The sequence below is a fragment of the Arvicola amphibius genome, chromosome 2 (assembly GCF_903992535.2).
Source record: "Arvicola amphibius chromosome 2, mArvAmp1.2, whole genome shotgun sequence".
Lineage (NCBI taxonomy): Eukaryota > Metazoa > Chordata > Mammalia > Rodentia > Cricetidae > Arvicola > Arvicola amphibius.
Genome location: NC_052048.2, coordinates 50,799,360 through 50,816,341, shown reverse-complemented (window position 1 = coordinate 50,816,341; position 16,982 = coordinate 50,799,360). Strand labels below are relative to the sequence as shown.

Below are 16,982 nucleotides of genomic sequence, written 5' to 3'. Positions count from 1 at the left end.
GAATCTCATCCCACCCATCCCGTCGTCGTTCATCTGTTTAGAAGAGTTAATGAGAAATGGGTGTTTGCCGGTTTAGTGATTTCACAGGTGAAATAGAAAACATTTAGGTTTCCCTCTCATTGAAAAAGGAACTGGTGGTCTTTCCAAAGAGTCCCTCTGTGTGTTTTAAATAATCCGCGACCATTTTGGCTGCTTTGATGTCTTGTGTTTTAGTCTCAGTCAATCTGAAGCCTTATCTTTAGCTCAGAACTTCAGACAGGGTTTGGAATCTGTGGCATTAACCAAATAGGAAGAATAAAATGTATCAAAAGCATTTTAGTGAAACTTTAGTCAATGCATGCCAATGTGTTAAATATCTAAGAAACTTGATGCTAGCCTGGGAAAACTTCTTACAGTATCTCAGGTTCTGTGCATCTAACTAAGAACTGTGGGAACCGGGAAGTGGGGGAAGGATAAGGCTTGGAGATGTCCAGAATGTTTCTGCAGAGGAGATAGAATCTACCACATGGTTGGGAAATTGGACTTCATGGATGGTGGGATGTCTCGGGTTTTCCTATGGAAAAGTTGGAGAGGACCTATACATGGCGTGTGTAGGAGGATGTTCTATCAAGAGGGAAGAGAGTGGACTAGTCCACTAAGTGGAGCATCTTGAAGCAAAGGGTGGGATATTTACTTTTTTTTTTTTTTTTTTTTTGGTTTTTTCGAGACAGGGTTTCTCTGCAGCTTTAGAGCCTGTCCTGGAGCTAACTCTTGTAGACCAGCTGGTCTTGAACTCACAGAGATCTGCCTGCCTCTGCCTCCCGAGTGCTGGGATTAAAGGCATGTGCCACCACCGCCCGGCTAGGGTGGGATATTTAATGCTGTAGATATGCTTCCTTTAGAAGTATACTTCAAGACACCAGTGGAGTCCACAGGGAGAACGCTGAGCCGAGTCAGCAGGCTATGGTAATTAGTTTTCACTGACAGTTTAACTGGATTTAGATTTACCTAGGGTACTCATTTCTGGGCATGTCTTTGGGGGAACCTTCCAGAGAGATTAAACTAGATGTGGATAGTACCATTCATAGCTTTGGGTGCCAGACTGAAGAGGATCACTACTATCACAGGAGGAGATTACTGAATACCGCATCTATCTCCCTCTGCCTCCTGTGACCAGTGTGACCAGCTGCCTCAGACTCCTGCCGCCATGTCTTCCCCTTCATGATGGACTACACCCTCAAACCATGAACCAAAGTGAGCCCTTCCTTCCTTGAGTTGCTTTGGTAGGGTATTTGGTTAGAGCAGCGAGACATGCAACAGTAAGGTGAGACCTGAGGTTTCTCTGGCTCTCCGGAGAACTAGCAAAGGGTCCTTTATTCCGAAGCTGCACAAGGCCCAGGCATTCACTTCACCCCTCACAGTCACGGAGTTTGCAACATGGTTTATTCCATTTAAGATGCCATGCAGTGGATGACAACAGAGAGGATGGAAGGAGAGAAGGGTGGGAGTGGGAGTATAACCAACAGTTATAACACGTCTGTCAGATTTAGTATTTCCCAGAAGAAAGCAATAGCAAAGTGAGAGTTTACCAAACATGTTAACTTCTGCCTCTAGGAGCATCCCTCCGCACTTTTCACCCAACTCAGTCAAACTCGGAGAACTGGAGCATGTTGCCAGTGAACGTAGATACTTTGTATCCTTCCCCTTGAGTTCTGTCAGGGCCCAAACAAACCCCAGCCTGGATGGAACCACATTCCCAGTTCTGCCACCGGAACTCTTAGGGAAACAGCCTCTGGCTCCGATTTTGTTCTTCTAGATGATACTTCTGCTTCTTACGCCAGTTCCTTAGGCAGCTGTACCTGTGGTGTAAGCATTTGAAAAAGAGAAAATGGATCCTGGAAATTTAAGAGTTTTACAGCAAAAATCATAAAACTTATATGTATCTTTGTGGATTCAGATGGTGTTAGAAATGCTGGCAGCAGAACTGTCCAAAAATCATGATAAAGGCAAACCAACCAAAGCCATTATTATTGGGTATTAACCGATGCCATGGCTCGTTCTAAGATCTGTGCTTCAGCCTGTGCTGAAGCAGAACACAGGAAGGACAGGAGCTCAGAGCCTGGTACCAGAGTTTCCTAGCTGGTTGCTAGGTACTGAGCACCATTTTCCTCAGCTGTAAAATGAGAGGAAGAATTCCCAGTCCATGGTGGAAATGATCAAGTTACATAATGGGGGTGAGTGATAAGTGTGGACACTTACTTTCCAAAACATTAGCTCACTGTGTCCTACACCAGCCTTGCAAGGAGGAGAAGGGCCCTGAGGAGACAGTGACTTCCCTGAGGTCACACAGCTCACACTGCTGGAAAGACGGCTCAGCTGCGGAGAAAAGCTCTGGCAGAGGACCAGAATTCACTTCCCAGAACCCATGTAATCAGGCTGCTCACAACCGCCTGTAACTCCAGCTCCAGAGGATCTGATGCCCTCTTTTGGCCTCTGCAGGCATGAACACTCACATGCACAAACCCATACACAAACATATGCATAACTAATATATGTATTCATATAATTAAAAACTTGTGTGTGTGTGTGTGTGTGTGTGTGTGTGTTCTAGGGACTGAGGATATAGCTTCATTACTAAAGTCCTTGTGTGGCAAACAATTTAGATCTCTACAAACCAAAAGCCAAGTGTGATGGCACTTACTCAGTGGCACAACACTGGAGAGGTAGGCAATGATCTCAGGGGCTCCTGGCCAGTTTACACACACACACACACACACACACACACACACACACACAAGTCTATCCTCCTTGAAGCACATTTCTACTATAATGTACAATAAAATTTTAAAATATATTTCTCAAGAAACCAAAAAAGTAACACAATAAAAAGTGTATTTTGGTAAACTTCACCAGGACAAAAAACTGCACACATCAGTCCAACTCTAAAATCTACATTCAGTTTCTGTTGCATAACAACAGTTTAAAGTTCTTATAGGGTCTTAAGTGGTGTTCTGTCTTAGCAGGCGACTTGTCCATCATGTGTGCATTTTCCCAAAGATGCTGATGGCGTTAAGAAAACGCTTGGAATCTGTTAACAGCTGTGCATGTTTCTTCCCCCCTGCTGTGTGCACCTGTCAGTGTGATGAGACCTCGTGGTGTCTGCTGTGTCTCCTCTTGCAGTCATTTCTTTTGTCCATGTTCTTTGGAGAGGAATGTCTCACAGTGCCCTGCCCTCCACAAGGGACACTGGATATCCCCTTCAGTCTAAGGGGAGTCCCCATGTGCCTCTGACCCTCTCCCTATCTGGTGTCAGACTTCAAGAGGAAGGATGTGACCTGTGTCTGGGTTGGCTTTAGCCATGGAAAACAACAATTAAGAGAAATGAGCAGAAAAAAATTACAGGGAATGCTTTAAATAAATAATCTGGAGAAATCACTACATAGATTTTAAGAAAACTTGCAGGCAGACATCCTTTTCCTGTGAATACTAGGGGAGGCTTTGGCCCTTGTCCCCTCTGCTGATCCCATTGATTTTCAAGGAAGTAAAAAGGTTGTCGGAGGTGAGTCCAAGTTTGAACAAGCATGTGTGAGAAGCCAATACACCAAAGGCCACTGTATGAGAAGCAACATGGCAAGGCCTGCACAGAGAAGCCTGGACTGAGAACAGACTGAGGAGGACATTTAGAAAACCCTAATTATCCAAAGGGGAGGGACAGTCAGGGTCTGGCCTTCTGAAACTGACACAGAGAAGGTGGGGAATGGAGGTCTTAAGAGCACAGATGTGGTGGTACTTTTGTTTGTGATGAACAAATACAGCTCACATGAAGATCAGAGTGCAGAGCTAAGCCACTAGTTAGCCAGAGAGGCCAGGCAGTGGGGGCATACACCTTTAATCCCAGCACTGGCGAGGCAGAGGCAGATGAATCTCTATGAGTTCAAGGCTACCATAGACTAACTGAGATTGATGGAGTCTAAAAGAGAAACTGAGCCAGGCGGTGGTGGCTCACACCTTTAATAACTTAGTTTCTTTAAGAAACTGCTTCACAGGCTTGCCCAAAGACCAGTCTGCAAGCGGCATTTTCTCAGTTGAGGGCCCTCTTCTCAAAAGACTGTAGTTTTTTTTTTTTTTTTTGCCAAGTTAATAAACAAACAACAAACAAAACCAGGACAGGGATATTAGTTTTAAAAAAAAAACCCATAAGATATCAAAATTGTTCACTAATTAATTTTTACCAGATTGTTGCACACATGCCCCAAATTCACGAAACCTTCTCATTTCTCCTTTCTAAAATGAACCTGGTTAGGTCTCATTTGACTGACATACATACCTTTGCACTGGCAGTCAGAACATCACCACTGCTAGTGTTTCTGGCATTTCACTGAGTCTAGGATGTAGCTTTGTGGTGCTGCTCTTCCTCGGGTGTGAGGAAGCACCTTGCAGCTGAAGGTGTTCGCAGCACATGCTGCCATTACCGCCAACGAGCCCGTGCCCTGGGATCGCTCGTGTGCAGCTGCATTGCCGTTTAAATAAGGACGGCAAATGGGGAGCAGGTGATGGGTGGGGGTAAGAAGCCTTTGTGCTCATTTTGAGCATCTGTCAATCTAAGATTATCTCAAAGGAGAAAGCTAAAAAAATTAAAGCACTTTGAGAAGATTGCTCTATGATCTGGCTTTAAAGCAGACATTCATCCTGTGGAAAGAAGATGGAACAGAGCAGCGGGAGCAAAGGCAGAATATGGCATTTAAGGTGTTTAATTAAAAAAAAAAGCAAGCTTCATGATAGAGAGACGTGCCAGCTCCTGGCAGCAGCCGTGTCTCCTCCAAAGAAGATGGAAAGGCCCAGAAGAACCTCCACCTGGAGCTTGCTTTAAATGTGGCATTGCCAGTCACTGGGCAAAAAAAAAAAAAAAAAAAAAAAAAAAAAAAAAAAAAAAAACCTGCCTTTCACTTTCAACTGCTGCCAAGACCCTGTCCAGACTGTGAGCAATCAGGACACTGGGGAATCACAGACAAGGCTCCTGCCCCCGAGGTCCTACTCTACAGGAAGGTCTGTCTGACCTTCTGGGCCTGGTGGCTGAAGACTGAAGCTGCCCTGAGACCTTTGCCCCCAACAACCACAGAGGACCCTGGGGTAGCTGTCTAGGTCGCCAGTAAGTCTGTCATTTTTAGTAGATTTGGAAGCTTCCTGGTCTGCATTTTGCTTTCCCGGGTGGAATTTATCCATCTCAGGCCTCTGATGGTATTTGATGTCTAGGCTAGCCGTGGCTTTGTTAGTTTACAGCAGCAGCCAAGGCTTCAGCTGCCTTCCCAGTTCTCTTTGTGCGGAAAATTCAGGCCACAGGCCTCACTCTCCTAGAGTTACTACTAGGTCTAGACACAGTTTCCCTTGCTACCAGACTCAGAAAAGAGATAAACTCAGAGAACAGGTTTCAACGTGTAACTGTTTACTATTCCTTTATTGAAAGGAACTCGCTCTCAGTAATCAACTACCCACGTCTCCTGGTAAATGATTAGCTAGAAAGGAAGTATAAAGCTTATGAGAAGATTTCAAAGCTTAAGTTGTGAGGATCTAGGAAAATGGTTTAGGGTCTAAGGTGTTGTAAGGTATAGATACTAATTATATAGGTCTGGGATTGTGAAAGCAGAGATTGTGATAAGGAAATGATTTAGCTGTGTAAATGTGAGTTACAAAGGTCTGAGGGTGAAAAGCTTAAGTCATGATAAACAAGAGATTTGAGGTGTATTAAAAACTGGAACATAGCCAGGCAGTTGTGGCACATGCCTTTACTCAGGAGAAAGAGACGGGCATCTCTGTGAATTTGAAGCCAGCCTGGTCTACAGAGAAACCCTGTCTCAAAAGAAAAAAAAGAAAAAGAAAGGAAGGAAGGAAGGAAGGAAGAAAGAAAGAAGAAAGGAAAAAAGAATCATGTTTCAGATTATTTCTCTCACTTTTCTCCAAAAGTTCATAGTCTTAACATTAATCAATGGAATTCTTATAATCTACTAATACAGCTCTGTAAAAAGTTCAAGATTTTAAATTCCCTTTGATCATTTTCTACTTAAAAATGCTTCTCATTGTGCTGAAAACATCTGTCTAATCTATATACATCCAGTCTTTTGGATAGAAGAAAGAGTGTTGATGCTTTTAACCAGAATCATTGTTGGGTCCCCTATGACTCAAAGGAGTGATTCTATTGCCTTTTCTGCAATGTGGGTTTCAGTACCGATTACAAATGCTAATGTGTCTAAACTTACCTCTTTTTGTGAACTCAAAACATTCTTGTAAGTTGCAGGAAACCAACTTGGGTCTACCTAGAACAGTTCATCAAATGGATTCCAGATAACTACTGTCAATCAACAGCCTAAGTTTCCTGATGTGGGAGAGTCTTCTGTTTGTGTTGATTTCATTGGTTAATAAAGAAACTGTCTTGGCCCATTTGATTGGCCAGCCCTTAGGTGGGCGGAGTAGATAGAACAGAATGCTGGGAAGGGAAGTTAATAAATTGCCATGCCTCTGCTCTCTGGGACAGACGCGATGAAGTTCTGGCCCAAAATGGACTTAAACTAGAATCTTCCCAGTAAGGCACCACTTCGTGGTGCTACACAGATTATTAGATATCGGTTAATCAAGATGTGAGTAAGAGGCTGAAACTAATGGGCCAGGCAGTGTTTAAATGAATGCAGTTTGTGTGTTGTTATTTCAGGGCATAAGCTAGCCAGGCAGCTGGGAGCCGGGCAGGAATGCAGCCCACTGCTCCTTCTACAGTTTTCCACCTACTGCCTGTTCCTGAGGATGGGATCTCCTCCACCTTTCCCTGGTCTTGGGACTCCCCTCTCTCAATTACCAGGACTTAAGAAAAAATTTTGCCCCTAAACTTCTTAACTTTATCTTCTGTTCTGCCAGCATCATGCCAGGTCCCCTCAAAATCTGCATCCCGGACAGCCTGAAAATGGCTACCCCCAAGTGTTTCCAACCTCACAGACTGCTTCAAGTATGCCTGCACCTTCCTAGCGCTGGAGGTGGCCCCACAGAGCCTTGACAATGAGTGAAACAGTCAGCTGTCCCAGGACTTGGCCAGCATCCCAGCTTTCTCAGGTCCCCCCAAAATGCCCGTATCCCCAGACAACAAGAAACAATCTGGAGAACATGGCACCCCATTCCTAACTCACCTGCTACCCCTTCTTATTTTCTCACCTTTTTTATAACAAACAAAAGAAAGGAACTTTAGTTTCTACCCCAGCAGCAGCTTGCCTCTGCCACCAAAGCAGTTACGTCACCTGTCGCCAGGTGCCTTTCCCCCAGCAGTTTTGCAATATGTGTACCTCTTAAAAGTGCCTCCCAGGCACAGCCTGCTCTCTTGCCTATTCTCTTCCTTTGTATCTTCACCGTCTTTCTGTCTGTCTGTCTGTCTGTCTGCCTGCCTGCCTGCCTGCCTGCCTGCCTGCCTCTGTCATGTCCCCACTCTGGCATGGCTTTTCTTTTACTCTCTCCCTCCCCCAACAAACCTCTTGCACTAACTCTGTTGCTCACGGAGTGTTTGCTTAGAGGAATACCTTGGCAGGGCTCACCAAAAGGTACCCACCTCACCTTTCTTTCTTCATCCTTACAAGTGGACATTAGTAAAACACATCCATCAGTGGAGCCTGTGTTTTCACATTGTCCTCATGGCGTTCTTTATAGGACTAAATAGAAGACGTCATGGGGCATTTTCTAGATAGCCACTGCAGTCCAGGCCAGCAACTGAAGGCAATAGGAACCATCAGCAACCAGAAGGTACAAAGCCAGTTCAAAGCAGAGGTCAATAAGCAGGGCTACAACTCAAAAATTATTTTCCTACTTAGCTTATTTTTAAGAAGAAGGACATTAGGGAGCCAGCTCGGAGTGGAAGCTGACTTACTGTGCAAACATGAAGACCTGAATTCAGATTCCTAGGACCCGCAGAAAATGCTGGGTGTGGTGGGTGTGTTACTTGTAGCCCCAGTGCCGGGGTGGGGGCAGAAAGAGGCAGATCTCAGGGGCTCATTGGTCAGACAGTCTAGTTAAAATGTCAAACTCCACATTCAGTGAAAAAAAAATGAGGTTGAGAGCTTGGAGAGTTGGCTCAGTGGTTAAGAACACAGGCTCTTTCAGAAGACCCAGATTCAGTTCCCAGCACCCACATCAGGTGGTTCACAACTATCTCTAACTTCAGTCACAGGGGATCAGGTGCCCTTTTCTGACCTTTAAGGGCATCATGCTTTGAGTGATGCATAGATAATACATACAGGCAAAACATTCATACACATAAAATAAAAATAAATAAAAGGGTAGAAAGCAATCGAGAAAGACACCTGCTGTTGACTTCTGGCCTACACATGAGCATGAATAGGCAAGATAACCAGTACACACACACACACACACACACATACACACGAAGACCAAGCACATTTAAAACGGATAGTGTTATAGAACAGATGAGCACCTTCCCATTTCATAGGGTGTTTATCCTTACAGTTATCTGCATGAATTTATTTTCATGTCCTTTGCATGATAATTTAACTCTAAAGCTGATATGTCCTCTACCCTGAAAAGCTACTTGGTAAGCTCCACAAGGTCCAGCCTGTACTCAATGCATTCACTGGAATCCCTGTCCGTTCCTACACAACTGACAGGAGCAATGTCAGTGAGTGGATGGAATAGGATCATCAGCCGTTCCTTCCAGAGTCTGGAGATTTGCTCAGGTGGTCACCCGAATTCCTCTCCCTTCAACATGGATTTTAAAACTCTTGCTCCTTTTAGTCTGTTATTTTTCTGGCTGTATAGCACCAAGACAGCTTGAATATTGTCCACCCATGACTTTAAAGTGACCGTTTTCCCAGACAGCACCCTCACCTCCCCCAGTGGAGGTCTGGCTTTCCCAGGAAGAGCAGACCATCTCATGTCATGCCCAAAGCAGGCAGAGGACCTCTGCCTGACCTCATGTGACTTCTAGGACTCTCCCCTGACACCTGCCCCTGAACCAATCCCTTCTCCAAATCACTGATGAAAAGCATCTTTGATGCAGAAAATGGGACAATGACAATATAGTTCTAGGAGACAGGAACTCAAGACATCCCTATACACACATGAATAATTGATGGAGGAGAGTCATCTGTCTATGTGTTACTTTCATTGGTTAATAAAGAAACTGCCTTGGCCCTTTAATAGGACAGAAAATTAGGTAGGCGGAGTACACAGAACAGAATTCTGGGAGAGAGAAGGCAGACGCTTCAGGCAGTCGCCATGCCTCTCCTCTCCCAGACAGACGCAGGTTAAGATCTCTCCTGGTAAGCGACCACCTCATGGTGCTACACAGCTTACTAAATATGGGTTAAAGCCAATAAGAGGCTGAAACTAATGGGCCAGGCAGTGTTTAAATGAATACAGTTTCCATGTAATTATTTTGGGTGTAAAGCTAGTCGGGTGGTGGGAAGCGGCCCTCCGCTTCTACTTCTACAAATAATAACAGTTACCTTAAGATTAGAAAGCTCTCTGTAAAGCAAAGGACATGGTCAACAAGACAAAATGGCATCCTACAGAATGGAAAAAGATCTTTACCAACCTCACATCAGACAGAGGTCTGATCTCCAAAATATACAAAGAACTCAAGAAATTGATCATCAAAAGAACACATAATCCAATAAAAAATGGAGTACAGACCTAAACAGAGAACTCTCAACAGAGGAATCTAAAATGGCTGAAAGACACTTAAGGAAATGTTCAACATCCTTAGCTATCAGAGAAATGCAAATCAAAACAATTCTGAGTTTCCAACTGTAAGAATGGCCAAGATCAAAAACACTGATAACAACTTATGCTGGAGAGGTTGTGGGGAAAAGGGAACATTCCTACATTGCTGGTGGGAGTGCAAGCTGGAGCAGCTCCTTTGGATGTCAGTGTGGCGATTCCTCAGAAAATTAGGAAACAACCCAGCAATACCACTTTGGGGTATATATCCAAAGGATGCTAAATCATACCACAAGGACATATGCTAAACTATGTACATAGCAGCATTGTTTGTCATAGCCAGAACCTGGAAACAACCGAATTGTCCCTCGACCAAAGAATGGATAAGGAAAATGTGGTACATTTACACAATGGAGTACTATACAGCAAAAAAACAAAACGAAACAAAACAAAAATGACATCTTGAAGTTTGCAGGCAAGTGGATGGAGCTGAGACACATCATTTTGAGTGAGGTAACCCAGACCCAGAAAGATAATTATCATATGAACTCACTCATAAATGTTTTTTAAACATAAGCCAAAGAAAATGAGCCTACAAATCAAAATCCCAGAGAACCTAGACAACAATGAGGACTCTAAGAGAGACATACATGGATCTAATCTACATGGAAAGTAGAAAAAGACAAGATCTCCTGAGTAAATTGGGAGCATGGGGGGAACCTTGGGAGAGGGCTGAAGGGGAGGGGAGAAGCAGGGAGGGGAGCAGAGAAAAATGTAGAGCTCAACAAAAATCAATATATACATATAATTAGAAAGCTCAGTAAAGCTGAAAAAGAAAACCCCGGACTCACATGAGTATTTGCTTTCTGCATCTGGAAGAAGTGGGGATCTCTATAATGGAACAATGTATCAACTATGTTTGTCAATACAATCAATTAGCTCAGTTATAGGCAGTATTTTTTAATGACAGCCAAGCATCAATCGATATGGCCTATGGACATCAACCCTAATGACAAAAAAAATTTCATTTATGCAACCTAAGCTCGGGGAATAAAGCCAGGTCTACTAGTCAGCTTTATTACAGACTTCTATAGAGACTCCATGGATATTAAAACTGAAATCATAGCGAGCTAGTTTGTACCCCATTGGCTCATGAAGATCGCAACCTGAGGTTTACCATTTGTCTGGCTGCCTAAAAAGCAAAACAGAAACGTAGATGCAGGTGATCTAGCTTTGTCTGCTGATAAAGAACGGATTCCCTGGAGCCTTTATCCCAGCTACTTGCAAATGGGGCTTAGCTGGGATTTTCCTCATTTGTTCCTTCAAGAAGGCGCCTGGGGTCTCTAATTCTCAGCTCCATGTGCCTAGAATGGTCTGATTTTCACATATGCATATTAAGGATTCAAAATAGCATACAAATAAAAGCTTAACACCCCAAAATGAGTTTTAACCTCAGTGCCATCACTTCCCGGTGGTATCTGCTAGGCATGTTATTAACTCCCCGAAGCATCAGTGTCTCCTACACAGGATGGGGGTGACTATCTGTGCCAACCTTCTAGAATTTGGATGGTTATGTACGTGACTCAGATAGCTTATACAGGTGCTCAACAAACCTTAGCTGCAAGCATTATCATCGCAGGGCATATCGGGGTCTGCCCTTGAGAGTAAGTAGTAATTTAACTCTATTGGGGCTGCGCCTCTGCTTACCAACAATCAGGATTTGGCTGTGTTAAACTAGCAGGCCTGGGGATATAGCTCCTCTGGTAGTGCACTTGCCTAGCATGCCCAAAGCCCTGCGTTCAATCCCCAGGGCTACATAAGTCAGCCATGGTGGGGGACATCACCCTCAGCCACCTAGCAGGTTCAAATCAGTTTGAGCTACACGAGAGTATAACTCGAAAATGAGATATAAGATAAATGAGCAAAGGAGGGTAACTGGGAAATAGCCCTATTTCCCTCTCCTGTTACTTACCGGTTTTAGGTAGGCAACATTGCTGTGTCGGATGTCATTCAAGAGCTGGTCTCTGGGAGTGATTTCCACCAGCGGGGGTGGCCTATTTCTTGGCACCGGCTTGAGCGTTTTGATGACATCTTTGAGGTTGGTTTTCTCCTGTGTCTCTCCGGCTTCCGGCGGCATTCGAGATTTGCGCTGAATTCTCTTCAGCTTCACCACCCTGAAGGAGTCAGGGTCGGTCTTGCTCTGCGGAGGTGGGGGTGGATTCTTCATCATTTCGTTTCTTCCACCAAAAGCGACTTCCTGAGCAGCGAGAGGTCGTCCAGATGAAGGCTGGAAGAACTCCTGCATTCTGGGATCGGGCATGGGTCCCCCCAGTCTCTCCCACATCCCAGGGGGCAGCCCCAACCCATTCTCCAGCATAGCTATCAGCTTTCTCTGCTCTTTAAGTTGCTGCTGTTGTTGCTCCTCTTGTCTTTTCTGCCTCCGTTTATCCTGGTTCCTGGTAAGCAGATTCGTTACCACCATCCTGGGACCTGGAAGCTCAAAATGGTAGCCCATCTTCAGCAGAGTGTTGTTGGCCTTCAAAAGCCTTGAAATTTCCATTTCGGCGTGGTGGCCAAGCATGTGCCTCTGGTTGTGAAAACGAAGTTCTGTGAGAGTCTCATTAAACTGGAGGCACCTCATGATGGCCACGATGCCCTTCCCTGTGATGAAGTTGGACTCGATATTCAGCGTGGTGATGCTCCTGTTTTCACGCAGCATGTTGGCCAAGGCGAATGCTACACTCTCGTCTGCACCGACGTTGGCCAAACTAAAGCTTTTGATGTGTTTGTTCTTCTTCATTGCATTGACAAAGTCCAGTAACATTTCTTTAGGAATATTCTCAATGTTGTTCAGGTTGAGTTCCTTCATGTCAGGGTCGTTCTGTCTCACTCGTCTCAAGCTTCCGTCCAGGTCTGTCTGGTTCCCTGAAGGTCTTGCACTTACTTTCAGAAAACTGGTGTCTAGAGCTAACTTCTTTGGGTCTAATTTGGCTATTTTCTTCTCGGTTTTTTCTTTGGTCTCTGCTCTGTCTTTTTGCTCTTCCAGTGTTTTCGTAGCCAGCTGCTGGCTGGTGCTGGAACTATTTTGGATTTGTTCCTGTGCTTTGCTTTTTTCTCTTTTGGCTTTTTCATCTTCATCCTCTTCATCTTCTTCATCATCCTCTTCATCTTCCTCACCATCCTCTTCATCCTCGTCATCCTCTTCATCATCTTCTGGTTCTTGTATATTGTTGCTCCCGTTGGCTCCCCTTTTATTTGCAACTATTTCACTGTTGAGCTTTTCTTTTAAAAATTGGGGCATGGTTTTAATGCCTCTTACTTCATGTGGGTTTTGAGTGCTTTCCTAAAAGATGGGTATATGACAGTTAGAATACGTAGGACTCAGCAGTTAAGAGTATTTGCTGCTCTTCCAGAGGATCCGAGTTTGCTCCCCTAAACTTATCTGTGTCTGGTTACTTACATCTGCTTGTATCTTCAGCTCTGGAGATTTTATGCCCTCTTCTGGCCTCGTCAGGCACTGTATGCAAAAACACTAACACTAATTTCACACAAACAGGCAGGCGCCTTGAAAGTGTGGGTGCACACACACAATTAAAAATGAAAACAAATCTTCAAAAAAACATTTTTAGCCAGGCTGTGGTGGTACATGTCTTTAATGCCAGCATCTGAGAGGCAGAAGCAGGAGGGTTTCTGTGAGTTCGAGACTTGTCTGGTCTACAGAGCTAATTCCAGAACAGCCAAAGAGACCCTATCAGAAATCCTGTCTCAAAACAAAACAAAATAAGAGCAATTTCTAGGGCTGGGGAGATGGTTTGGTGGGTAACATACTTGCTACACAAATCTGAGTATCTGAGGACCTGCATTCAAATCTCCAGCACCCACATAAAGTAAAATGAAAGATGGGAGACAGAGACTTGAGAATCTCCGGAGGCTCATGGGCCAGCTGGTCTGGCATAAGCAGTGGTAAATAGAGACCCTGGACTTAAACAAGGTGAATGCTGAGGACTGGCACCTGAGGTTGTTTCCCCACCCCCGCACACATATATACATAAAAGATTTTGTAAAAACTTAAATGGTATGGTAGCATATACCTTTAACCTCAGCACTCAGAAGGCAGAGGTAGTCAGATCTCTGGGCTCTGGGCCAGCCTGGTCTAGATAGTGAGTTCCTGACTAGCCAAGCCTACATAGAGAGACCTTATCTCAAAAACAAAGCAAACAAAAACTTAAATGAAAAACATTGTAAATGAAAAAGCTCAAGTTAACAAACCTTGTGTATAATATTATTCCATTTATATATACACAAAATGTATATATGCTGATGAAAAAAAATTCTGGAATTATTACCAAATTCCTGTTTTTTGTTTGCTTACTTTTTTTTCTGAGTCAGAAAGGTGACCCTTGGTACAACTGAAGAAGAAGGGTCTGTTGCTTGCCCAGTGTTAGTGCTATACGGTCTTATGTTTTTGTTTTAAGTTTGCCTTGTCTTTCTGATACAGCAGACCCTCTAATAAGCAAATACAACTAAATAGGGATGGACTTTTGTAGACACACAGTTGGGGCTGTGCTTATCTCCTTCCAGACATACTTGTCTCTGAGGTTCTTTGGGAACTGGTTCTTGGAACACCAAAATTTATGGGTACACACGCACACACTTGTGTGTGTGTGTGCGCGTGTGCATGTGTGCATGAGAGATATACGTACATATATATGTATAGACACACATACACATATATATCCTATACACCTCTCTTCCCATGCAAGCGGTATCTTACATTGTCTCTAGACCACCTAATACCTACTATGCCAATAATGTAAACAGAGATACTGTATTGTTGAAAAAATGAAAAGAAAAAAATCTCTATATATCCAGTGCACATGGCAAAACAGCAAACAAACAAACAAAAACCTTTTTTTTAGTGTTTTCGGTTCACAAGTCGTTGAATTCAAGGGTACAGTCCCTGGGGATACACAAAGCCAAGCGCGTTAATAAGACCTAGTTAATTTTGCTTTCAGAGTCTTTATTTTTAAAACATGGTGTTAAAACTTATTCGGGAACTCAGTGATACAAATTGTAGAGTTTGTGTGTCAACGTGTTTATGTGTAGTTGAGCGGGAGGGTTGGCACTCAGCAGCGCTGTGTTAAGAAATAATGTCCCTATACCCTACGGTTAAGTAGCCTTCCTAAAGTATCCACTGCTTTCGTCGACACGCACTTTCCTGAGATTATGCCGGGAAATGGGAGTAGCCTGATAAGCTAGAGTGTGTTTTTAAAACCTTGGTTTGGGTCCTGGCTCTGAGGAAAACACCATTGTTTTCTAGTCTCACTAGTCTATGAAGCAAACCACCTTGAAGGAAGAGCCAGTCTCAAAATGGAACAGGATTAGGGTGAGATTTACAGCTCTTTGCTGTGTCTGGGAGGGGAAGCGGCAGTCTTTCAGGTCAGTGTTTACTAGATTCTCGTGCATCGGTGGCTACACTTTAGATCCACCTGTGTTTTTTTTGCCAAGTGTAACTCTAAAAAAAGCTTGGAGAAGTCTGACACTCAGTAGTCTGAGCAAGAACTTAGTGATGATGATGCTTTGCAGAAGTTGACTTCCTCCTAAAACCTGCACCATCGCATTCCCCATCTGTCCCAGCAGGGGGAGCCCAATCATCAAGCTGTTTAATGTACACCAGGGAAGAAACAAAGACCCTGGTCTCGTAGCTCACCTAAAATGGGTATTCGGGAGCAACTGATTGTCGTCGAACCCACGGAACCTGCACTTGTAAGAAGTCTGCAAATGACATGGTAAGCTCTAGCCTGACCAAGCCAGAGATTTATGTCCTGAAGTTCAGATTGTGTTTATGTCCACTGCTTCCTTCCATCACACCCGTGTGACAGTGTGATAAGATTCGCCTGGATCTAGCAGGCAGGGCTGAAGAAACTGTACTTTGGGAATTTGTCTTCTTTTTTTCTCAGTCATTTTTAAGTGCAACGTTAACATTTGTGCTTCAGAGCTATCAAGATGGCTCAGCAGGTAAAGGCACCTGCCACCAAGCCTGACCCCCCCCCCCTATGCACAACTAATAGCAAAATGTAATTAGGAATTTTAATTGTGCTTTATATGTAGTTGGCTTGTAAAGATCATGGCAGTGCTAGCTTTTACGTTAAAATGTCTCAAGAAAGGACTCTCTTGAAAACTGCTAATAGCCATCCATTTCCAAGTGTCATGTCTGATGCCCAGTGCACAGTGTGCCCACATTCTCAGTCATGGGTTTGGTTTAGTGTGTACGACCAAATTTCCTCAGAACTGGGGAGTCTTTGACATTATATGTAAGCTATTGTATGTGCAGAAGTAGGATGGAGATGGGGGCGGGGGGAGGGCAAAAGTTTTGATGAGATTCTCAAAGGGAGAAGCCAAAAAGTCAGAACAGCTTCTTCTGGGTTGTGAGTTAAAGCATTATGTATCCTGGCCACAGACCACGGACTCCACAGAGAGACCCCAGTGTCAGTGTTGGAAGAGACACTGACGTGAAGCCATCAACTTCCCCCTTGCAATTATACCGTTGTTCAGAAAGTTACGTCCGGGATCGGACTAATATTATGATTTAATTTAGATGTGGCCAAATTCAAAACAACCACATACTGTGCTCTTGAGAAATCACAATTGCAAAACAGACCCTGCCAGCCCAGACCCAGCAGCCCTTTGTGTCCCTCATAGATCCCTGGTTACCTCAGACTGCACGAAACTGACAGGAACACGTTCATCCTCCACCATGCGTCTAGACGCCTTTTGCAAATACATGTAATCGACGAGAGATTTATGGTCAAAGTTTCCTGTAGGTGCTTTGTTGGTTTGATCTTTTTGGATCATCCCCACAGGAAGGTGGGGGTCAGGGGCCATGACTTCCATCTCCGACTGCAGCTCCTTCAGCTCTTCGGGGGACAAGTTGGCTAAGAGCTCATCCTCGTTAAGCTCCTCGCTGAGGGCGTCTTCTTGGTCTGAATTTCTGCTGTGCTCCGACATTGCTTACTTTTGCTATTTGTTTCTAGATCACCAGAAAAGAAGAAATCATCTAAGATGATTTTAAAAAAATAATAAAGAATCAGTACACGTCAGTGTCTTCCAGTCAACAAATAACCCAGGTCGACCCACCCTTGAGCCCGGTTCTCCCTCAATGATGTTTGTTGGGCTGTTGGGAGTAACTACGGCTTAGCTCATGTGGGATCTATATTAAGCAAGATTTTCTGGGCAGAGTCAAGTTGTGGAGCTACTACACGACTCCCTTTTCGGCAACTTGAGTCAGCTGTACAAAT

At 44.1% G+C, this 16,982-nt stretch overlaps 1 protein-coding gene across 1 annotated transcript; it reads right to left on the bottom strand.

The window, feature by feature from the left end:
* Window positions 1-1,811: 1,811 nt before the first annotated feature.
* Lmod3 (leiomodin 3) lies at window positions 1,812-16,692 on the bottom strand. Its single transcript, XM_038317905.1, has 3 exons — window positions 16,399-16,692; window positions 11,657-13,027; window positions 1,812-1,838 (listed from the first exon to the last, which is right to left on the bottom strand). Exons 1-3 carry the CDS (start codon window positions 16,690-16,692, stop codon window positions 1,812-1,814), a joined length of 1,692 nt encoding a protein of 563 aa, XP_038173833.1.
* Window positions 16,693-16,982: the final 290 nt, after the last annotated feature.

Excerpts from the sequence above, each read along its gene's own strand:
- Lmod3 (XM_038317905.1), bottom strand. The coding sequence starts at position 16,692 with ATGTCGGAGCACAGCAGAAATTCAGACCAAGAAGACGCCCTCAGCGAG. Across the intron at positions 13,028-16,398 it reads TCAGTTTCGTGCAGTCTGAG|GAAAGCACTCAAAACCCACA; the intron begins GTAACCAGGGAT and ends CCCATCTTTTAG. Across the intron at positions 1,839-11,656 it reads ATGTTGCCTACCTAAAACCG|GTACAGCTGCCTAAGGAACT; the intron begins GTAAGTAACAGG and ends CTTACACCACAG.